Source organism: Macadamia integrifolia, chromosome 12, assembly GCF_013358625.1.
Source record: "Macadamia integrifolia cultivar HAES 741 chromosome 12, SCU_Mint_v3, whole genome shotgun sequence".
In the NCBI taxonomy this organism is placed as follows: domain Eukaryota; kingdom Viridiplantae; phylum Streptophyta; class Magnoliopsida; order Proteales; family Proteaceae; genus Macadamia; species Macadamia integrifolia.
In genome coordinates, this window is record NC_056568.1 from 31,237,414 (window position 1) to 31,262,035 (window position 24,622).

At 38.9% G+C, this 24,622-nt stretch overlaps 1 protein-coding gene across 7 annotated transcripts; it reads right to left on the reverse strand.

Moving 5' to 3' along the window:
* Window positions 1-1,879: 1,879 nt before the first annotated feature.
* On the reverse strand, window positions 1,880-23,313 carry LOC122058127. Of its 7 annotated transcripts, XM_042620629.1 has the most exons (21): window positions 23,172-23,313; window positions 22,923-23,042; window positions 22,630-22,712; window positions 21,976-22,199; window positions 21,679-21,874; window positions 19,862-19,944; window positions 13,544-13,759; window positions 12,338-12,694; window positions 11,423-11,594; window positions 9,878-10,069; window positions 9,413-9,622; window positions 9,214-9,306; window positions 7,092-7,291; window positions 6,329-6,892; window positions 6,138-6,218; window positions 5,963-6,048; window positions 3,833-4,573; window positions 2,850-3,003; window positions 2,659-2,732; window positions 2,423-2,565; window positions 1,880-2,335 (listed from the first exon to the last, which is right to left on the reverse strand). In XM_042620629.1, exons 2-20 carry the CDS (start codon window positions 22,945-22,947, stop codon window positions 2,543-2,545), a joined length of 3,774 nt encoding a protein of 1,257 aa, XP_042476563.1. In that variant the 5' UTR covers window positions 22,948-23,042; window positions 23,172-23,313; the 3' UTR covers window positions 1,880-2,335; window positions 2,423-2,542. The 7 variants fall into 7 exon arrangements, with proteins under 7 accessions (XP_042476563.1, XP_042476561.1, XP_042476562.1 ...); XM_042620627.1 differs by lacking the exon at window positions 1,880-2,335 and having other exon boundaries at window positions 2,443-2,732; XM_042620628.1 differs by lacking the exon at window positions 1,880-2,335 and having other exon boundaries at window positions 2,443-2,732; window positions 22,923-23,045; window positions 23,172-23,312.
* Window positions 23,314-24,622: the final 1,309 nt, after the last annotated feature.

Below are 24,622 nucleotides of genomic sequence, written 5' to 3' on the forward strand. Positions count from 1 at the left end.
CCCCCCCCCCACAAAAAAATCCAAAATAGATAATGGTCTATTAATTATAACCAAATCAATTATGTGTGACCTAAGTCCAAGGACCACCAACCAAACTTTGTTGTATCATATTGGTCCAAGACACAAGAACTTAATCCCACAAGGTAATATTCATCCCCTCAAAGATTAGAAAAGGGGGTTACCATAAGAATCCAATTTCTCTAACATAAGACATACGTACATGAATATTACAGTATAGACTCTTTGTTTTCCAATATTTCTTTATTAGGGACAAAACAATTCAAACGTGATGCATCATCCAGAGGATTTTTTTTTTCTTTTTTTTCTTTTGGGATCCATGGAATATTGGAATTGGAAGTATCAAAAACATAACCCTTTGGATTCCATGGATTAGTAATTTAGATTCCTTTAACTAAATACTTTAATGAATCTGATACAAATTAAACCTATCAAAAAAAAAAAAAAAAATCTAATACAAATTAAGTTGGTTGGGAAGGATCTTAAGAGTCTCAAGTCTCACCAACCCCGTCCACTTACTTAGAGTGACGTGCATGAAGTGGAGATCCATAGAGGAGCATGAGACATGATCACATGACACGTTTGATTTAGTTGGAAAGGAAGCAATAACACATGAACTTGTAAAGAAATTATAGTGATTAATGACGCTGGGAGAGTTAGGTATATGAACTAAAAACTGTCTATCGCAACCAAAAAAAAAACCTTACAGGCATAATTAAAATGTGTATCTTTCTTCTAATTACTCTCAAAAAATTTTAAGGCCACTGATGCTCTCTAAAAGGGGGCATCTCAAGCGACACGCGACACATGACACATGACAAGGGTCTTGGGGTTGAAATCGTCTGCAATTCCGATATCGTACAATTTCGTGTAATACCACCTTTAGGCGGTGACACGTGTATTGATACCAATACAATGGTCTAGATCTGCTACAACTAATAAAACATTAAATCAGTGAAGAGACATTTAAATCAGATCTGGACCATTGCATTGGAATCAATACACGTGTCACCCCCTGAAGGTGGTATTGCACGGAATTGTACAAGATCGGAATTGCAGACGATTTTTTTCCAAGGTCTTGCCTGTACAATTGGCCCTGGTGATAGGTGTCAAATGGTTGATTTGGTTCAAATCAATATTTTGCTTGTACTAGCCTAAACCCAAGTGATTTGGTTTTGGTTTCAGTCTGGTTTAGTTTTTGATTTTTATGAGGTTACTCAATTTTTATCATTCCAATATCAGGTTGTTACCGACTTAACGCTCACTTTCACTTTCTATTTTTCTTTCCTGTCACTATGTCTAGTGAAGTATGACACTTCACTATTTGCCACATGGCAATATATAGATTTATCCATGTTATAGAAGGCTAGGAATGCATCTCATTAGTTAAGAAGTAGCTAAATTACAAAAGATGCCATTTTGCATTTTATATTCATCTCTATTTAGTAGTATTTTGATAATTACACTAAAACTTTGAATCAGAGTTTGAACAACTTTCCGTCTTTATTTTAAACCAAGGTGTGGAATACTTTTTCACATGAATTTACCAATTTATTACCAAGTGCCAAATGGCGAAACGTTATACTTCACCTTGCATCAGACCCAAAAATAATGCAAAGAAGTACAAATTTTTATCTGTTTTCAGCATTTTGGTTTGATTACGTTTTTGGGTTTGTCTATCAATTCCCCCCCCCCCCTCCCAAAAAAAAAAAAAAAGAACCATTAGTGTTTGGTTCAGTTCAGCTTGGGGTTTTATTTTTTCAATTGTTTCTGGTCAGTCCGACCAGTTGAACAGGAATTTGACACCCCTAGGCCCTGGTTATCGACCACTCACCACAATCAGATGTGCACTTGTGGGCTGTTTTCCACTCTTCAATTTCTCCTACTCTCCTATTAATAATCAAGGATCATATACAAGATTCAGTTCCAGGTGATACTGGTGCTGGTGAGATGAGCCCAAATAAGGTGCTGATCCATCATTCATTGTCTGCCTCTTTGAGCCACTAACTGAACCAAATGGATGCATAACAACCAACTACATATTACACTGCTGAGGAATCTCTCATCACACTCTCAGCAGTATGCAAGCACCACCCATCCAGAGAGCAGAAGCTGATTCCATCCCTCCCTCCAGATAAAGACAACTTTCTGCTTTTATAGAACACTTTCAAGATTGAGATTGTTTTGGATTGGAAATTTGACATAGCCATTAAATAGATCTTCAAATTGGCTGATTATTGAAAGAGATCCACATTAGAGAGGTGGGCCATTAACCATCCAATGGACCTCACTACCATGACAGTGATGTCAGCATCACCTGTAAAAAGTGAATCTATGTTATGTTGTATCTCAAAATATTTGTCAACCACCAAATGGATGTGGCTGCATATATAATTGTACTCACATGACCAATCCACCATTTCAAGCCAGAGGTTTCATTTGCACAACCATCTAAATGGTGATTTAATCTCCTCCTGTATGTCATGCATCAGATTGGCTACTGGAAACCATACCACCAAGTAACCTACATTTCCCCTTCAAGATTGCCTAAGAAATCAAAGATTACAAGAAATTTTATCCTTAATACATCTTATGCGTTACTTTAACCGAGTATAATATGTCGGGAAAAGTTCACTTTACCTTCCATATCATGGCACCCAGAGAACAGAACCATTTGCATACCCCTTCCAGCTACCACAATTTGATACTGATTTCTGAAATCAACCAAGATGACAGAAGCAAAATTAACAAGGTATTCATCATAGTGGTCTAGATAGCTCTGTTACTATCATCGATTATAAAGAATTAAACTATCAGATGTGTCAGCTCACCTCCCACATGCCCTAGCATCCAGTGTTTCTGGTTCTGGTACACTGATAATTAAAGAAGCACACTCATTAAGTTCACCATGTTCTTCAAGATGCCAGCATCTGACCCGCTGATCAAGTCCAGTAGAGAATACCCAAATCCCATCAGTCCAAACACCTTCATAACAAAAGCAATAGTAAAACATCTGTGATTGACCCATCAGCAATCAGCATAATTAAATATTAACATATATTTTGATTTTCCTTGCATTGTCATTGGGAAAATCTCAATATGATTCAGAAAACATTCTGGCATTTCTTGCACTGTCATCTTGGTTTACATGGCAGGTGAGCTGGAAAATGTCTTTGTGGTGCTTTACCCTTGTTTCTTTTCCTGTGCTTTTGGGTTTTCTTCTATGGGTCCTGTGCTGCATCTGTTTTACCTGCTCTCTCATTAATTTTTTTTTTTATTTAAAAAAGGAGTAGGTTTCTCTATTAATCAGTTTTAACAACTAGGTCGAGGTTGACCGGAAAGGCCTGGCCTTGTTTCCCTTTTTGTAGTTTTTTCTCGGTCTTGAGGAGAAACCCCACCCCCCCCAACCCCCACCAAAAAAAAACCTACGAACCAAAAGATAAGGCTGTTCCAGTTTTGCCCAGTTTGACTGCCAGTTTGGTCCAATTCTCAAAACTATGTTATTAATCAAAAGTATACTAAATAGCACACTTACATATTCCTATAACACTAAAACCCTACGAGTGAACATCTGGTTGGATCAAGAAAACAAGAGGAGAAGAAGGATGGGAAGGTATTTAATAAGCAGAAACAATCAAACACATCTTTCATTGCATAAATGTGCCCCCATGGAAACAACAATAGAAGTTAAATAAAAAATGACAAATAGAGGGTTGACAGAAACACTGCCTACCCTCAGGCAATTCAGCAATTCAGCAATTCAGCAATCCAGGGCAAAAATGATATAATAAATCAAGAGTTGTTTTTATTTTACCTTTCACAGCAGAGCTGTGAGCCGAGGCAATTCTCTCACGATATAGAATTCTGATCCTACATATATTGCTCCCACCAGAAAGAGAAAATTTCATATTGCTTAATTCAGGGATACGGCTTGCCACATCAGAGTTCTCATTCTCAGAAACATGGTTCATTAGTTCTGGTGATACATCAAAAGCAAGACAGTGGATTGATTGGTCATCCCCCCCGCTTATGAGGTAGTAAAAAGATTCATCTTGATCATTTTGGCCATCCCTACTTGAAACATGAAGACAATTGACACCTGATTGGTGGACATGTTTCAGAACATACATGGCCTCTACTTCACAAATTTCAGATGAGGAGCTATCTGCAAGAATGTCTGACTCGAGGGAGCTCGCAGCATTTATAGATTGGGAACAGGCAGCTGCACGGTTTATCATATTACTTATCTTTGACGAAGCTCCACCTGCTTCAGAATCAGAAATATGGTCATTAATAACCTCCATGGTGTCAACTGTACCCCTTGTACTTCTCGTATCTGTTTCAGAGGACAGATTACTTATTAATCTCCACCATCGTCCCCCTTGGCTTCCTCTTCCTGTTTGTGGCCGTTTCTGACAATCAATTGACTTTTCAGGATGAAGCTTTGATATCAGTTGCATAAAACCCTCAACACTACCCGTCAGATCCCAGTAGGTAATACTTCCATCAGTGGATCCACCAATAACAATATATGCATTACCGATCTGGCCTTTATCTGCAAATCAGGTATATGCATAACTATTCAGTCAAACAAATTTTCTTCAGGTTGAATCACCAACTAGAAAATGGTAAAAAAATTATTGCATGTCAGATATTGGCAACAGAATGGGCAAAAATCATTGGCATTTAAAGTGCCGTGAGATTTCAATTTTGAAAATTCCCAAATGCGCTCTTCAAAATAGATAAAATATTTCACTTCCTACATTTTATGTATACTCAAGTTTTACCTTTGACTTTAACATGTGTTAAACATGTTCAACCAAATTTTCTTTGGGAGTTTGAAGTAAAAGAGGAAAAAGCCCTTTTGATATTCTACCTACAAACATACCTCATGGTTAACAAACACATCATAACGTCCACTTTTCTGGTTCTTTCCCATTGATAGTAGCAAAAAAAAAGAAAAAACTCTATCCACCTGTTCAGAACATGTCCCTCATCCTACACCCTTAATATAACCACGGGCAACTGCAACCATTACCTCCAAGCTGCATCTCCTAACCCCATTTGAAAACAAAGGGGAAGAAAAGGACCCCCAAACCACTACAATCTACAGATCAATGCATGTAGGTCCACATCAAGTAGCAGGAATGAGGGCATCAGGTATATTTTTTTTTTTGCTTTTCTCCTCCTGCCTTCAATCATTAACAAATTTCTAGTTATTCATTTAAGAGCAGGTGGGAGGAAAAAACAGGAAAAGAGAGGAACTCCAAGTCATCCCTGGCCCCAAAGACAAGAAATTAAGACCTTTGACAAGCTTGTCACACTCCCTCATAAAAGTAGGGAAGGTCATAGCATCTGACATATTACCTCCACAATATCAGTCAATAGAACCATGTTAAGTCCAGTCTATTTAACATCAATGTTCTTGATGATATGAACTGAAAATCCACCATTTAAAACAGTACAATGAAGCTTCTAGGACCAGATAAGGTCCATGCATACATAACTTGTAATATTCACCAGCTGGTATGGGTAATTGAAACTAAATTTCCACTACATCTTCTTACTTCAATTCTGCAGCAAGTTAGGCCTTACAGATCACCCAAGGTTCTTATGGGCTTGGCCCAGTTGATGGTTGGACATGATCTTACGACTTACAGTGGAACTTGTTCATAGGAAAATAAAAAATTAAAAAAGACAAAAGGCTCCCTCTCACATAACTATAGAATTCCACAACCAGTTAAATATTCAACATCAAAGCATGTGTTGTATCCCTGAGAACTTTTTGATATGTTAATTTAATTAACAGGTACCTAATAAGCAAAATGATATTTCTTATGTGGGCAGGCATCCTGGCCTAATATCATAAATTCACAACTTCAGATTTCTCCAGTACTTGTGCCAGGTTGTACCTGTCTGAAAGTTTAGCATACAGGAAACACACCTCTAGAAGGGGCACAAATAGGAAAAACAACATGCTGCAGTGCCAGAACTGGTGACAACAGGGGAACTAATAATGCAACATCAAACCTGGAAGAAAAACAAACATTATCAATGGAATCAGTGGTAAAGGGAGAAACAAGCTACTCAATCATGAATGCATGCAATTGCATACAAACCAGAGTCGGTGGGGCAAAAGGAGAGCCCGTAACATAAGTGTGGCATCCGAACATGCAACAACAACAAAACAGACGGTCAACCTGAAATGAGGACAGAGTAAAGTTTTCACCAACTTCAAAACAGGAAAATTTATTATTAGGGTACAAAATATAGGAGAAACTAGAAATTACATGTATCTTCCAAATCTAACCTGCAATTAGAACCTTTAACAAGGAAAGCAGTAACGGCCAAGTATCTCCAGTCATTCTCATTTTTATCCCCAAAGCAAAACTTAGAGTCCACATCCAAGATTTCAGCACAATTGGATCTAGATGTTGAACTTGAGCTCTTATTTAGAGCATTTTTTACACGTCCAATTTTTTCGTCACTGTTTTTCATCCTTCTATGAGTACTAGAGAACTTTGAAGGTATGTCAGAAGAAAGCCACTGGAATGACATTGATGGCAATGCTCTTGAGGGGATGGAACTATTTTCCTTGGCACCATCATCAAGGAATTCTTCCTTATTGTTGGACCCGTTATCACAGAGAAGCCAAGCAGTTAATACCCGCTTTGCACCAACAGAAATTAGTAAGCATTGATCATCTCTGTTATCCAAGGCAAAACTGCATCCATCTCTCTCATTAGACACCTCAGACTGATTTCCGGTGGTAATGTGTATCTTTGATAAAAAGCATAATGATCTCACAGCTGATCCCGCAACATGTTCCCCCAGCAATTTGGATGCTGACCAATCATCAATCTCAGGAGAGTACCTGTATCACCCATACCAATACTAAGTAGCTATCTTTAAATGCTATATTTCAACCTTTGCAATCATCACTGTCAAGCACAGAAAGTATGCATAATGGCTCCAAGGACTAATAGCACAGTCTGCACTCACCATCCTGAATTACATTGTGGAAGACAAAATTGCATCTCAGATATTAGTTTAACAATAGAGTACAGGCATACCTTGCCAATCTCACAGTTCCATCTTCACACCCAGTTGCAATCCAGCTATATTTAGCAACCTTTGCACTCAAATTTGAACCTCCAGAAACAAAACACAAAGAGTGTATCTCTTTCCCATGATATTGGATGTGCAGAACCTGAGGGAATAACTTCCTCTCACCAATTGGTACCCAGAGTCTATGGATATGAATCACATGATCCTGAAATAATTTTAAGCAGAATATATGAGTATAATGAAATTCCTGTAGTGGGAAACTCAATGGAATATATGACCAGAGCAATAATCAAAATCTTAGAAGTCAGAATACCTTCCTATCAGGGTTTTGAAGTGCATGCCAGGCTCCACCTTAAGCCTTTACTTAAGGAAAGCTAAGGAAGACACCTCAAGGCCTAAAATAAACACCTCGAGTGTGAGGGGCGTGAGTGATATGAAGGACATTCCTCAAACCACGAATTTGGGGGTCATATGCTTCAGTATCATGCATTTTCTTCAAAAATATCAATTTCTGAATTTTGAGCTTTTGTTCTTCATTTCCTTTTTTCTTATCAGTATGGATATTTCACAGATTTCATGTTTTCAGTAATTATTGCATAAGTCAAGCTAATGAAGCTTACACTCCTGCAGCCTCAGCTTTAGGTGAGTAGAATACTTCACATCATGCTTAACAATCTGAAATCGCATGTTTTAGTGTCTACAGAGCAGACCAATTGTCAAGATCATGAATTGAAGTTACTTACATAGATAATAATAGAAATTCTTACGGAGGGAAAGAAATTTCAAAGGGCTCTTATGGAGTCAAAGAAAGCATGTGAGAGGGGTATGTAGAGAGATCAATTGGTAGGTTTAGAAAAGGTTGAGTGCTGGTAGATTTATTGTAATTAAGGGCATCTATCATGGTTCTTTAACCATTGTTAAACCACGGAGAGAGACAAGCATGTCTGCAACCACAGTAACTAAACCAGGGATAACCATTGAGTGCATACTTCTTTTGTTGACTTACGAGTAAGTTGATTAGATACATGCAGGATGAAATCCCAGTGTACAATCCGAGACTGAGTTGATCATGTAAATCTTATTAATAAGACAGGAGAGAAGGTAACCACTACCAAGTAAGAATTGTGGTGAGATGCTTAAAACCGAAAGGTTTACAGTTGTGGCAGGCTAAAAATACAGAATATGAAATAGAATTTCAGTAAAAAAGAAAAGGGTATAGAAATGGTTAGCATTGTCAAAAGATATCCATAGTGACCATACTCGCTATCTTGTTCAATAAAACACAAGGATAAACAGTAAGGAATGTCATGTGATATACAACGTCCAATTAAACTTGGAGGGGAGAGGAGCTTCTGCAGTGTCGTGCGATTTACAAAATCCAATTAAACTTTTGAATGGGAAATTCTTTTCCCAAATAAAATTCAAATATACGCATAAGAAAAAATAAAGCACTAAAAAAATGAAAACAATTGCCCAATTTAGGAAACTTGGCACCTAAGATTATCAAATAGAAAATAATCTAATTAAGGTGAAAATCTAAGCTTTGAAATAATACTGAAATAATAAAGAGCAGGGGTGAAATCCCCATCTGAAAATAGTGGAATAGATAGTCAAGGCAAGCTAATCCACTCAAGATGGAGTATTCAGGAAATCATGATGCTGGCATGGTAACCCGTACCTACTACCTAATTATTTGATTTTGCCCTTCAGGATCTCAGTGGGCACCTTCAAACTATGCTCTCAAAAAATAACAGGAAATATGGGAGAAATAAAAGCTTCTCAGGGCTGGAAACTGGAGGGACATGTCCAAATATAGATGGAGATCAGGTGAACGAATAACCTTTTTTTTCGAGTCAACTGGAAGATCCTAACCATCAGCCATTCAAAATAAATTGCCAATGGTCTAGGAGTAAGGTAGATTGGAGGATAAGCTCATCTGCCTAAGTTAAATATTTTTCTAGATTTCTTTGGTTGGACCATCAAGTAGTGATTCCTAGCCGCCGTTTTGTTGTTTAACCATCTTTTTGAAGCCCATGGTCTGTATCTCAAAATCAGCTCATACAGACATGCATTCATGACATTCACGTGCACAAGCACGAACACAAACACAAACACACAGATACAGACCTTAACAAAAGCAAAGCAGTTCTGAAGCTCTGGTACATCTCCAAGATAGTAAGAATGAGGACGTCGCCATCCACCACATGGAATTTGCACAACCTGCACCAATCAGCTTTTTATATGATTTCAAAGTAAATTGGCATGCAAATATGCTTCAAGAAGAATGAATTTGACTTTTGATACAGATCATTGTCAGGAAGAGTACCTTTATCTCATTAGTTAAATTGCATATTATAAAATGTGCAGATGCAAAACCTACTGCATAGTTACTGCACAACAAGTTGTCAGAAGTGTTGGCATCAGCAGAGACATACTGAATTAAACTCAGTTCTTTCACTTGCTTCATCCCCGTAAATTCCAAATTGTGCCCATCCCTGTCATATTTAAAGTAGCATATGCAACCATCTCCTCCAGTCTGGATAAGCAAAAGTGTGAATCTCAAGATATTTTACAAGATACTCAAATTGCAAAAACCATAAATCTTTAGTTCATTAGTAGAAATCATGGTTCCAATTGTTTCTCTATAGAGAGAAAAATCATCAAAACATATATTCTTTTTGCTGGAAATGCTGATGATAATAGTAGTCCCAAAACAAAAAATCCTCTCTCCCCCCCCCCCCCCCCCCCAAAAAAAAAAAAATGGAACAAGATTGTTGAATTCAGGTCTTACTGAGCGAATTTCAACTTGATTAATATTTAATGTAGCCAGGGTAATACTGGCAACACCTGATATCCCGTGGGCTCCTTTAAAATAATTCAATGGAGGGATCTTCACTTCTGATACAACAGTTTTGGCCAGTAACAAGCCCTTTGGTAAAGGGAAGATGACTAGATTACCACGTTGATCCCCACATACCAGCACCTACAAGAAAATAAATACCTGATCAATTGTAAAGCAGTAGAACAGTTTGCTATCCAGTTCTTAACTCTAGTGCAAGGGGAGGGCAGGCTCCTTAATTGAGTTTTATAATTTTACTTAATATTCACCTAATCATCTTTGCACTTTAGAAAGTTGAGATATACAACTAGTTCAAACTACAACAATAATTATGAAGCCAATCAATTTATTTATTTTTCCTTCCCAACAACAATAAATGTGAGCCCCTAGGCAATTTAAAAAACATAACAAAAAACTACCAGTATTATAAAAAGAAAGGGGAAAATTTTTGAATTTCAAATGATAAGGAAGAGATATTAGAAGGATAAACAAACGTAAATTAAGATCTCGGAATCTGAGCCACCCCATTTTATGGCGTGCAGCCAAATGTTGGACATTAGAACCTCCAACACTTCTGAACAACACCCTCTACCAGCCCTTCCAAAGGCTCTCTGCACTGTAAGACCAGAAAGGTGCTAACATGTCTCCTTGGTGTGCAACAAGCAACCATGAAATTCAAACTGTAGCTTGTTCTGATCATCAGCCATCATAGCACCACCACTTCCTCCACCTCCATCTCTAATCTCTACAACAATTTCTGCCTCCCCCTTATGCCCCTTGAGAAAACTTTCAAAAGAGGAGGCTGCTGAAAGTAGTTCTTTTGTTATCTTCACTCTAGTGGTAAGATACATCTGATTCAGTACAAGGAAGTACCTCCCTCCCTAATATCTAACCTCTATCATATCCAATAATCGACAAGGCAAGCAACTTTACCAATTAAGTAACAGTAATTTGAAGAAAGCAAAGAAGCCAAGTCATTATAACAGATTGCTCAGTATTCCATTTTTTATGGGAAGGGTCTAACCTAATTTTCACAACTACTTTTCCAGTCAAGTTCCTCATTTTCCTTGCTCTTCAATGACGAACCTGGTTGATTCAGGCCAAACCAGATAGGTGATGTCATGAATTCACAAGTGTAATCTGGGAATTATAACTCTCATTCTGAGTTCCCACTAAGGGTTAATGTTGGGCATCAGAGGGAATTCTTCATGCAGCTATTTAAGTAATAATGTAGGTTTAGCTAAATAGTCAAATACCCCTTGTAATTAGAAAATACGGCAATATCATCCCAAATTCAAATGTATGAAAGAAATGCCCTCAACAATTCAATGTATCTGTCAACAGTGACTACATTTGTGGTTGCATGGACAGAATGTTCTACCAATAATCCATCTTAAAAGCATGCAGAAATTCTTAGTCTGATCAAGTCAGAAACAACATTTCATCACGAACAGTTGTGGAACAGATCACAAAGAAATGAAGAAAGGAACATGTTACCTCTTCATCAAGCAAGGCATCCAAACACATAATTCGTGTTCCAAAACATGAGGAGAACTCTGCAATTAGAGACACCATATGCTTCCCGATAGATTTGTCATAGCCAGATTCTGAAGGAAAAGTTATACTCCATAACTTCAATAGCCCTCTAGGATCAGCAGTGAAGATGTGCCTGCAGAATGGAAACCCCACAAAAACTCATTACAAGCTTCAAAGCCTTTTACCACGCTAAACCATAAGGTACCTATCAGGGATAAAATAAGGATGTTTGACTTTTTAATGGATGTAAAATTGCACAGGTAGTGTCAGATCCATCATTTTTTTTTTTTTGGGGGGGGGGGTGGACCTTACCAATCCAGCAATTGCATGACTATAATCATCTGATCTAAAATATAGTTTAGACAGTAGAAAAACCATGACAAACCAACTCCTTCTCCAATAGAAAAATGAAGAATTGGAGAAGAAGAAAAGGAAAGGAAAAAGATAAGAAAGATAAAAAGAGTAATATCACTATAGGAATTATATATTATATAAGGGCGTACGCAGTGCAAGAGGCTCCCGCCACTGAGGGATCTGGAGAGGGTCATAATGTACGAAGCCTTAACCCCGCTTCGCGGAGAGACTGTTTCTCAAACTATAGGAATTATGTTATTAATTGTTACACCAGACAATCGTAAGAAAGATGAAAGGATTATAACATCACACGAAACAATCATTTTATGATAAGCATTACAAGAAACATTCAATAAGCAGGTCTACTACTGGTGTCCAAGATCTTCTCTGGACCCATGAGACAGAGAGTCCCATTCTCCATCATTAAAGGCATATATACACAAGGACCTGACAAAGTATCAGTCTACCTAAGAGGTAAATCTAAAAAAATATCATTGTAAAAGAGTGCATAATGGTCGTTACCCATTTTTCAATGACTCGCACCAATAGGTTCCCAAGAGTCGTCTCTCTATTCCAGCTGACCAAGTAAAGGCTGGGCAGACAATTGAAGCACAATCACCTTCCGAAACTCCAACCACCGTAACATTTCCTTTACCATCTCCCACAGCAATCCAATCCTCAACATCCCCAAGAAGATTAGATGGTTTCATAGATAGTATGTCCATACAAACAATTGGCAATTCACCGACACGAGCAATCTCAGTCCACTTTACATCACCAGGATCAGAAATTTTAACACAGTGCAGATAACCATGGTTAGTGGCAACATAAATTGCATCTTCCCGAGTGAAATGGAGGCAACGTACATATTCACTTTTACTGCAACAAGTCCCAACATTCAAACAAGAAGAACCAGTTAGCACAGTTGGATAATAACTAATTACCATTTGGCAGATCAAAAGGAAGGCATATACGTAAGATACTCGTTAAGCTATATAGTATTGAATTGTATGGGTTTAGGTGTGTCGGTTTCTTAAGGGTGTTATTGGTATTATTGTAAAGACTTGATTTCTTATTTCTCTTTACTCTTAAGTTGGTTCTTAGTTGTGGGCCCAGTCTAGTGTAAGGTTGTAATTGCTTTTATTAATAAAAATAGATCCCCCCACCCCACGGTTTGAGTATTCCGCTCACTACTCAAACCATGGGCTGTGCTCTCGTCTTCTCTCATCTTTTCTTCTTATTCTCAAATTTTATCTCCTCTTCTTTCTTCCTTATGTCCAGGTATGATTCAGGTTCTGTTATTGTTGCAACATGAATGTGCAGATGGTTGCCATCAACATCTACTGGGTGCCACCAGGGTGATGCTCCAACAATTCGTGCAATTGAATGAACATAACCATCAAATATGTCAAACTTTTTAAGAACCAAAACTTTGTTCAAATGTTAGGATTCTTGGACGAGGTCTATTTTGGATGTGGAGTGCAATGGAGTGAAACCTACTATCATCATGGGATTTAGCAGTATTCTTTGGTAGACCTACATTACAGACTTACCAATCCGTACTTAGTTTTCTTCTACACCCATGTGAACTGAAAATCCTTGAAATACAACACAATGATATTTCTCTTAGATTTTCTCAAAAATGCATGTAAGGCCAATATCATATTAGACACCATAACAAAATTACTTTTTCCTGTTCTAGGAACAGAGATTAAAAAAATGGCATACCTGTCCATGGGTTCAAGCTGATCTGACAAATTTGGGGTAAAAATGGTAAAGACCTCTGTCATGTCCTTGAATTGTTCCACTTCTCCATTCTGTTCTATTGAGCCCCCAGACGACAAAGAAGGATGCAGCTGATGCACTTTAATTGACGAGTCAAACCCAGCAGTAATGAGAAGTGAAGAGTTCGGATCATATAAACATCTCCATATGCCTCTCCCTCTGTAAAACTTCAAATGTAAGATAGTTGCTCCAAAAGCAACTCCTATACCCCCACCTCTAAGTAAAAGGTGTAGAGCCTAATATATGTTTTATGATATCAATGCCTGAAATGGTCCACAAACCTCACAACTTACAATATATAATAAGTTCCCAAAGAAAATACCAACATAATACTATAATAGTGTTTACAAGCATTAATTATATACAACCTTTTCCCTGTACCCTCCCAAAGATTTATGGATAGAACAAACATGCCTATTAATAAGAGCATGGTTCTAAATCTCGGGTTTCAACCTTGGTCGAAACCTAAATTTAGTTTGAAATTTCTGAAACCTGGTCGAAACCAGGTATTTTTTTTTTTCTGGGCTATTGCTAGAAATTTGGGAGGTTTGGACCGAAATGTCAGAAACTTCCCAAATTCCTGGTTTCATCTCAGGTTGGGTCAAAACTTCCGAGATATAGAACTATGAATAAGAGTGCCACCTGGTAGTATTGCGTTGAAACCTAACTCTTACTTTGATCCCAGCAGAAATACAGCTCCAGAAATGGTGTCAAAAAAGAACAAAGATTAAATCTGAAAAAAAAAAAAAAAAAGGAAAAAGGAGGAGAGTTCTACACCCTCTGTCTCAAAAAGACAATCCTGTTTGAAAAATCCCTCATTTTAAGGAGGTTGTTGTTAATGCATTAATCACCCACTAATTCAAACCATGTTTTCAACTTTAAACCTATTAGTTTGGCTTATATAATAGAGGGAAATAATTATGATAAAAAAAGAGCAACCCAGTGCATGAGGAAATAATTATGATAAGTGAATACGATGCATGATTAAATAGGGGTACCATGGGGATTCCGAATATGACGCATGATTAAATGGGGGTACTATGGGGAATCCAACAAAACTTCGTATCTGATTTTTGAAATGGACTAACATTTTGGGACAGTGAAAAAACATCAAACAGGACTATTTTTATTGGACAGAGGGAGTACTGTAGTTTCTCCAGCACATCCTACCCAGCACCCAAACACAATATTCACTTGCAGAATCTATACTGATTAGGTGCCTCTGACTCTATTCCGCATTGCCTTACGAATGGAGAAAACTCAGTTGTTTTGGGTTGTATATCTGTACCCATTTACAGTGGCAGGTGCAGACAATCTTAAATCAAATACCAATATGGCAGAGACACTTCTGGATCAGTGCTGTACTCGTCTAATAATCATCAGTAAGATCAATTTTGACCACATGAAGTAAAGGTACTGTTCCTTGCTCTGCCTACGCTAAAAAATACCAGTGCCAAAATTTGCGTCAGATGTCAAAGTTAAGGTCCGTGATATATTGGATTGCAGAAACCAGGCATCCTCATGCATTTGGTATAGAATGGACAATTTATGCTAGAAGTAACCAATACAAGCAGTGTCCCCAAATTCCTATGTTATGTAGCTCATAAAACTAAGACACCACATCTCTCCCTCAGCCCACCCAAGTGGTTCCTACCACTGCCACTCATTCTTTGTTCGTCGCCAACAGTCCAAGTTCCATAATGGGATTCCCAGCCCTCCCTCCAAGGGGCTTTTATTGCACTCCACCTATCCGTCTTAATGTCTCAACTCTCAAGGCCTTGTCTGGAATTCTAGGGGCCTCAACTCCCCTTCCAAACCCACCGCTGTCTGCTCTCTCATAAAGCTCTCCCATTCCGCCTTCTGTTTTCTGATTGAAACTTGTGTTAAAGAATATAATGCATCACCTATTTCCTATCTTATAGCTCCTGGTTGGTCTCTCTTAACCAACTATTCCCACCATCCTAATAGGTGCCTATGGTTCATTTGGGACCCCTCTAAGAATAAGGCCACCTTGCTGTCCTCCTCTCAATTCCTCCATCTCTTGATCTCGAACAACCAGGGAAACTCTACTTTTCAGTTTACTGCCACTTATGCCTCAAAATTGTCCTACTGAGAGAGTTTCCCTATGGAACGAGCCCCGCTGTATTGCTGGTCATATTGGCTCCCTTCCTTGGGAAGGGTGGTGATTTTAATGTGGTCCGGTATAGCCATGAAAGGCAAGGAGGTGATTCTTTGGATATGGCCTCAATTGAAGCTTTCAATGACTGCATTGAGGATATTGGGGTCAATGATCTTAGATGGTCTGGTCTCAAATTTTCTCGGGATAACAAAAGAAGTGGAGATCCCCAGATTGCCTGCAATTTTGATAGATTGTTGGTAAATGAAGCTTGGCTGACCACCTTCCCCTCCTCCCATGCCACTTTTGAATCTCCAGGTATCTCTGACCATTGTCCTATTTCCTTTTTAGTTCAACCTTAAATCTCCTTTGGCCCCAAACTCTTCAAATATTTTGACATGTGGTCCTCTCGCCTTGATTTCCCCTCCATTGTTAAGGAAGCTTGGGGCAAGCCCATTCAAGCTTACTCCACCCATCTCATTACTTTTGCCAGGAAGCTCCAAAATGTGAAATGTGCCCTCAAAGTTTGAAATACTAACTCTTTTGGAAATATCTCCACTCAAGTTATGGATTGCAGGGACAAGCTCTCTAGTATTCATTTGATGCTCCATTCTGACCCTCTCAAATCTCAATGGCTTTTCTTGGCAAAAGAGGAAAAAGTTGCCTCCTTTGATCTGTCCTCTATGCTAGCTCAGGAAGAAATTTCTTAAGGCAAAAATCCAAAATCAAATGGTTGGAGCTTGGAGACTCTAACTCTACTTACTTTCATAGATCTATGAAATCCAGAACCAACATCAACTCCATTCCCATGCTTTTTGGCAGATGGCCCCCCAGTGCACAAACTTGAGGAAATTAAAGTTGGTGGGGGTTAATTACTTTAAGAATATGTTTTCATCCCCTTCGGATCCTACAGGTCCCATTCCAAAGAATCTGCTCAATAAGTTCATCCCTAGTATCCTCATCAGCAACTTCCAAGCCATCCCCATTGAAGAGGAAATTGAAACTACTATCTATTCCAATAGATCCAACAAAGTTCCTAGTCTAGATGGCTTCAATAAGGGTTTCTTCTCCTCCTCTTGGGACATTATCAAAGTTGATCTCTATCAAGGCTATCAAGAGTTTCTTCTTCAACCCAAGCCACATCAAAAGAATCAGTCACACTATCCTTTGCCTCATTCCCAAAAAGAAGGGTGCCTCATCTATGCCAACTTTAGGTCCATCTCCTTGTGCAACCTTCTATACAAGTTCATTGCCAAAGTGCTTGCCAATAGACTTAAGTTGGTGGTTGATTTGTTAGTGAGTGACAACCAGTTGGTGTTCATTCTAGGAAGAAGCATCAGTGATAATATCCTCCTTTGCAATGAAATTGTCAGAGGCTTTGACAAAAAAGCTCACTCTCCTTCTGCCCCCATGAAGATAGACATCCATAAAGCATTTAATACCTTGAGATGGGATTTTATTTCAAAGGTTATGATCAATATGGGGTTTCCTATGGCCTTTGTTAATTGGATCCACCACTGCATCTCTTCCCCTTGCTTCTCAATACTAGTGAATGGCAGTCCAACGGGTTACTTTGCTTCCTCTGTAGGTATTCTGTATTCGTTGAGGTTGCCCTCTCTCTCCATATATTTTCTCCTTGGCTTTTGAAGTTCTCTCCAAGAGTATCAATTGTTATACAGACCAGCAGCTCATTTCTCTCATCCCCAAGTGTAAGGCCATCAGGCTCACTCACCTAGCTTTTGTTGATGATCTGATGATGTTCTCAAAAGCCAATATTGCTTCTTTGGAGACCATTATGTCTCGTTTGCAATTATTTGAAGGCTTGTCAGGTTTGCGTATTATTCCGAGTAAGTCTTTGTTGTTCCTGGCGGGGGTATTTGATGTGGATAGAGCTTCTTCGCTGAAGAAGACTGACTTCTCTATTGGCCATCTTCCAGTCAAATACTTTCTTTGATTCCGGCCAAATTGACTACCCATCAACGTGCTCCCATGTTAGACCTCATTCGGAAATCGGAAATGTCTTCAGCTTTGGAATGGCGCTTCTCTCTTATACTGGTTGTTTAGATCTTATTAGATTCGTTCTCTAGTCATCGACTCATCGTAGATCAATTGATCTGGTATCTTTGGTTTGCCCCATTCCACTATCAAAGGGTTGGAATCCCTTATGGCTGCCTTCCTTTGGAAAGGACCTGACTCCATCAAATTTCTCTATCCCCTTAGTTGGGTTGTTGTTTGTCTTCCTAAAGATAAGGGTGTGTATTAAGTTGATTTAGAAGCTTCTATCCAAGAAGAAAAGTATCTAGGTCGATTGGGTTCATTCAGGCCTTCTCCACTTTTGTCTCTATCTGGACCATTCCTACCTCAACAGATTCATCTTGGCTCTGGCACAAGGTCTTCTTTTTTTTTTTTTTTATGAATAAAATTATACTACGAAGAAGAAGAGAAGAATATACAAGCCCAAAGGCAAGAAAAAACAAAAGAGAGCAAACAGCAAGCCTAACCAAGAGGGGGGCAACTACAAGAGGAGAGGGGTAGACCCCAAAACACAACAATGAACATGTTCCTTAAGGAATCCCTTACAAACGAAATAGGGACCCAAGCAAGCTTGGAACATACATAAAGTAAACGGAATTCCAAATCCTATCAAATGAGCGAGAGTTGAAAATCCATCTTCGAAGATTGCGTTCCGTTTATGTATGGTTGATGGAGGCACAAAAGGCAAGCTTACCAATGGTGTCACATATGGAATTCCCACCAAATGTCATATCAACCCAAATCCACTCTCTACGAAAGGGGGAGGATTCTTCTCCTGGCAAGCCAGCAGCTACTGAGGACTTTCTTCCAGATGGAGGCAGGAGAGGCAGGAGAAGAACAGATGGCCCAAGTCCTCATGGCCATTTCAGCAAAGGTAACAAAAAGGGGAAACCTAGATGTGGCAATGGATGAGAAAGACTGCATGGGGAGGGAGTTGGATAGGGCACAACAAGTAATGAGATGGCGGGAATGTGGCTTTTGAAGCAAACAAATTGTGCCAAGAGGAGGGGGGAACCGCTGAGTCTCATAAAATAACAAGTTGAATAGGAGCTGAAAATACCTGAGGCTGAAGGGAGACAAAGCACAACATCACCTCTACCTCAATGACCTGGGGGAATGGGGGGGGACCAAGCACCATGAGAAATGATGGAAGCAACCATGGAGCCTCTATCAAGACCTAAGGAGTAAATAGCTTTGGAGCTCACCACCACAGAGAGGACATCCAAAGTATGCCACTTGTCAAGCTAGAGGGAGGTAGAGAGGCCATCATCAATCCTGGGGGATATGGCCTCAACAGCAATGTGTCTAACTTGCAAGATCTTATCCCATAAGACCATTGCAATTGGGGTGATCTCTTCAAAGATTGTTAATGGTACTTTCACCTCCCTTTGGCTTGATCACTGGCACTCATAGAAGTTCTCCTTCACTCTGTCAGTTCTAGGGCCATCTATAGTTTGGGTGTCTCTAAGCATTCTATGGTGGCCGACATTATGAGTGGCAGTGCTTAGGATACTCCAACCTCCTCCACTCCTCAGCTTGATTTGGTGCGGAAATCTCTGCCAACCTTGCCAATAATCCCCAAGGAAGAGGGGATACTATCATGTGGACCCCCATATGCTCAAGTCATTTTAGCTCCAAAGTGGCATGGGACTTTGTAAGAACTCGGGCTCTCCTACCCTATGGCGCAAACTTTTTTGGTTCAAGCTCAACATTCCTTGTCATTGCTTTACAGTTTGGTGAGTCTTCTCCAACCACCTGCCAATGCAGTCCTTCCTCATCCATTGTCACATCTCTATGTCACCCTTATGGTGCCACTGTTGGAACACTTCGAAAGATATTGACCCTTATGGTGCCTCTGTTGGATCCCCTCCCCTGTTTCTTGAGGGCTGATCTTGTTTGTTTTGTTTTGTCTCTTTCTCCCTCCTTTGGTGGCTGTCGTATCCTTTTCTCTCTTTGGTTTTTATTCACCCAAAAAATAAAAATATGACACCAATAAACCCTAGATTAGAAGGGCTGTAAAACTAAAACTAAAAGGATTCTAAATGCTGGCATAGGGGACATCAAAGCTTGTATTAAAAAAAATAACAGATATTCCTGAAGCTTCAACTTACGTGTGTTCTTTTATCATCTTGAGCTGGCTTCCATCCATTCCCCAAACGTGGCAAGTACAATCCTCACCCGCAGTGACAATTAACTACAAGTGTATCATAAGAGGAAGACAGTGTCAGTTCCAAAACCAGGAATGACTCCTGATTTGCCAGAATGATCACAACAACTTGAGGCATGAAACAGCATCAAACAGTACAATTAAATCAACAATGGAATTCTTTCAAATCTGCAGCCATGAGATCCGCTCAATCTTATAGGGTGGTGCCATTTTCAAGCTAAGGTAGCAATTATGTTGACACCAGCCCATGAGGTGATTGCCTAAATGTTAACCACTACATGTCAACTGGTGCAACATCCACAGACCACTAAAAGCCACAAGAAACAACGGAAACCCCATCCCTGACAAATGCCGTTGGGGTGTTGCACAGCTTCTGGAATTGCAATCAGGTTATTTTGCAACTGCAGATTTGGATCTCTCTAAAGAATTTCCAAATCCAGATTGTTTGTAAACCGAAACTGAGAATTTTGCAACTCTGGTGTTTGAATAAGTATAAAAGAATTCAACGGTAATTGGCTCCAAAAACTGAAATCTTTTCTTTTCTTGGCACAACCAAAACTCAAATCTTTGGTGGCCGTGGTCTTAAACCTTGTGTCTATTGTACACTTGTGAACACGAATGTGTCAAATGACAAGAAATCTACAAAATAGAATCAATAATTGTGGGCCTTAAACATCGTGTCTATTGTACACTTGGGAAAGCAGGTCCCCCCTATCATTTCGAAATCCATATTTGTGGGATTTAAGGGTTTGTAGGATTCCTCATCCAAATGCTGGATTTAGATTTGCATCCAAGGCCCAAATCCCACAATCCAAACACACCATTTGACTTGTAGACAACTTCCGGGGAGCTCCTCCTATTATCTACATTAAAAAGTTTGACACTCAAAGACTAAGGCTTCTTCAATGCATACACTGAGTTTCCATCATAGTTGTCTAGGCATCCAGGCGCCCTGGACGCCTTGCGTCCATGCCCCCTCCAAGGCTCCAATGCCTTGGGTCACCTAGACACCATAACAAATATGGTCTCCATTCTACCATCAATAACTCAATTTCATTTCGGTCGAAACCACCGAAATACGGACCGAAACAATGTACTGTGTTTTGCTTGGCCATTTTGGGGGACTAATGGCTGAAGCGGCCGAAATGAGCGAAATAAAATGGCCGAGATGTCTGAACTCCAAAATTTCGACGAAATACTGCAATTTTTCGGCCGAAATGAGCGAAATTTCGAAACAAAATGACCGAAATTATGTACTTTTGTGTTTTGTATACCATTTTGTTTCGGTAAAAAAAAAATCCGAAATATCCGATATTTCAGCCAGGTATCGCCAAGTTTTCGAACCATATTAACCAGGCATGTAGCTAAAAATAAATCAAAACATCTGACCATTAAAAGCATATGTTCATCAATTATCTGTTTTTCATGCCTAAGCATATAAATCATTTTAATTGTGAGCAATCTGTTAATTATGGAATGGTTTCCTCATTCTAAACAATATGTATAAGTGGATGCAACCATTTATTTCATTCATTATAATGCCAATCATTGCTCTAGCACATTATAATAACCACTGATCATGGAAACACTTGGTTCAGAATCTCAGATGATAAAGTTGAAGAGGTAGTAGATATCATGAAAATAAACTCAATGTTTCAGACATTAACAAGACTTTGTGACAATCCACTATTATACATCACTGAATAATAAGAGGAACAGTTTGAGGCCACAACAGCACATGGGAATAAATGTAGAACTTACAGAATCAGAAATACTGCAATCCCAAATCCTAGAATTGTGGCCAAATAGTACAAGGCCAACTGAATCAGGCACAACAGCATCTTGTTTTTTATCAAAAGAATCTTTTCTCTCAGCAAGACCAATTGAACCACGGTGAACAACCTCCCTCAAATCATCAGAATCTCTCCTTAAAGCACTAACATTCCACAAACGAGCACTGCGCCATTGAAGAACCCATAAAAGCATCACATGAAAGTACCCCTCAAATAAATTTTTGGTCTAAGAGAAAACAAAAGAGGAGCTGAGTAGCCTATCCACCTACGATCGTCAGAAACTGACATCAGTTTTGATCCATCTGATGACCATGCTATGCGGAAGATTGAACCTTCATGCCCAATAAGTCTACTCAGACAAATAGCTTCACATTGTTGATCATTAAACTGGATTTTATTGCATAATGAACCATTATGATCATTGGAGTCCTTCACTGAACTTCCAGAAGATGGACAATGGCCCTGAGGAACCACCTTCCAAACAATAATCTGCCACAATCCAATTTATTTCAATACATCATAAGATTAAAAAAATAAGAGAACGAGTTCCTTGTTCAAGAATGAGTACATAAGTAAAACATAAGCCACTATAACTTAAAAAACAAAAGCTACATCACAAATAAAAATGCCAGTGAGTAATAACACAAACAAAAATGAAGAGGAAATCCAAGCTACCACCAGGTGGAACTATCAAACAGTCCATTAGTGGCATAGCCATGCAGACTACATGTGGTAGGCTGAGAGACCAACATTTTATGGTTCCACCTAGTAGATCTCCTGAATAAAACTGACTCAAGTAGGTTCTTCAAAGCTCTCCTGAATAAAGTAGAAGTTCCATGTCTGTTACCCCCAAGAGATTTTTAGTGAATAGAACCAAAAATAAGTTAGAATATAATTCAGAGCAGCACAGAAACTCCACCTCATTATAGATAGTACCAGATGCCACATGGAGAGTTTTTAGGCTGCTGCCCCATAACCGCATTGAATACAGAAGGCACCTCTCTACAATTAAAAAAATAACAATGGAAATATCAAAGGCAAACATAATTAACTCTAATCTCTAAGCTCCATTTTCTAAAAATCCCATTCATTTCTGATAGATCCACATCATTTTACTCTACTTTCTCAATTTCATCAGCAAAAGTAGGCCTTATCAATTGGAATAAAGAGGAGCAAAACATTCCTGAAATGTCAGTGTCAATGAAAACTAACCTGGACATCTTACGTCAAGGACCATATTTGGGATTGAACTATTGCAAACACAGACGGAGTTGTCACTAAGTCCTAAAGCAAGATAGCTGCAGCCTCTTGCTCAAAAGACATGTCATCCCCCTACTAACAGAAAACCACAACACCAGGCAGTAAAATTGTTTTAAAAAGGATTTATTTTGAAGTGCCCAGCTAGAAAATGATCAGAAACAAGAAAAAGTATTGATCAATTGGAGAGCATAATCTTGATACCTTAAAGAAGCAAACATCCAAAACCCAGTGCCTAAATTTTGGCAGTGAATGCATCAGACTCAACTCTGCACATACTTTCAAACAATTTTGACATCCCAATGCCAATTTCAAATGTAAGTCAAATAGCTTAACTCTCCTTTCTCCGTAAACAGCGATTCTGAAAGTTAGTTTCAAGGGCAACCTAAATCCTGTGCACTTGAGAAGATTACAGGAAATTCCATGCACACGGATGCCTTCAAACACATGAAATGAATTCAACATTTTTCCTGCTTCCACATCATATAGCAGTATTTGCGATCCAGTCCCTATTTAGCAGATAGGAGGAACATGAAAACAGTGAATTTTTAGATACAAATTAGGAGGAATTCTAGAAAGTAACATACCATGAAAAAAAATAAAATAAAATAAAATAAAATAAAATAAAATAAATAACAACAACTAATTTAACCTGATGAAATAATTCCTTCCAACTCTCAATAGAAATCAAGGTAAAACCAAATATTTTTTGTCATCATTGTGCTGATCTTCATAAACAACAACAACAAACTCAGCCTTATCCCAGCTTAATGGGGTCGGCTACATCGCTCGATGCGAAAACAAAATAGGAGAAATGAAAGTAAAAAGAAAGAAGCCCTGCACCAGCAAGTCAAGAAAATCCCAGCTAAATGGGGTCAGCTACATGGATCATTGCCCTCCAATAGGCTCTATCCGTGGTCATACTTGGGATAAGGCCTAAGCTATGCATATTATTCCTCACTACTTATCCTATGGTCATTTTAGGCCTGCCCCTAGCTCTTTAGCTCCTTCAATCACAATTAGATCACTCCTCCTTACTGGGAGAATCCCCAGATGATACACACCAGTGGACCGATCCAAATCCATCTGGGTATCCACTATCCAGACAGAGATGTGAACCGGATCCATATTTGGTTACTTGGCCTAGTAGGATTTTCGTAGCTTATTTTATTTAGGAGAATATATTCTGTTTATTTTTGGGAAATTGCATACGTAGGACTAGAGTTGGTTTACTTGTTTCCTGATTTGAGTTTACTACTTACTAGAATAGGTGTCTATTTAGTTTCTATTTTTAAGATGGACTTTCTCTTATTTATATGTAACCGACGGAAAAATATTGAGCAAAGAATGAATATATGAATTGAGTTTGTGTGGTTGAAGCCTGAGGGTTGTGCGTGTGATTTTCTCCCCCCTCCCTTCTTTTCTTTGTGCGATTCCCCCTTCCCCCCTGCAACCCTGAGACATATCAAGGATTTCTTCCCTTCTCCTACCTGCCCTCCATCACCAGCCCTCCGTTGAACATAGCCATACGGCCTATACCACCTCAAGCGACTTTCTCGGAACTTGTCATTGATCGGTGCAACTCCCAAATCAGCTCTAATAAGGCAGGTCATATTTGCAATAGAAGATATTATGTGGGCTGTTCTAGGGGCATG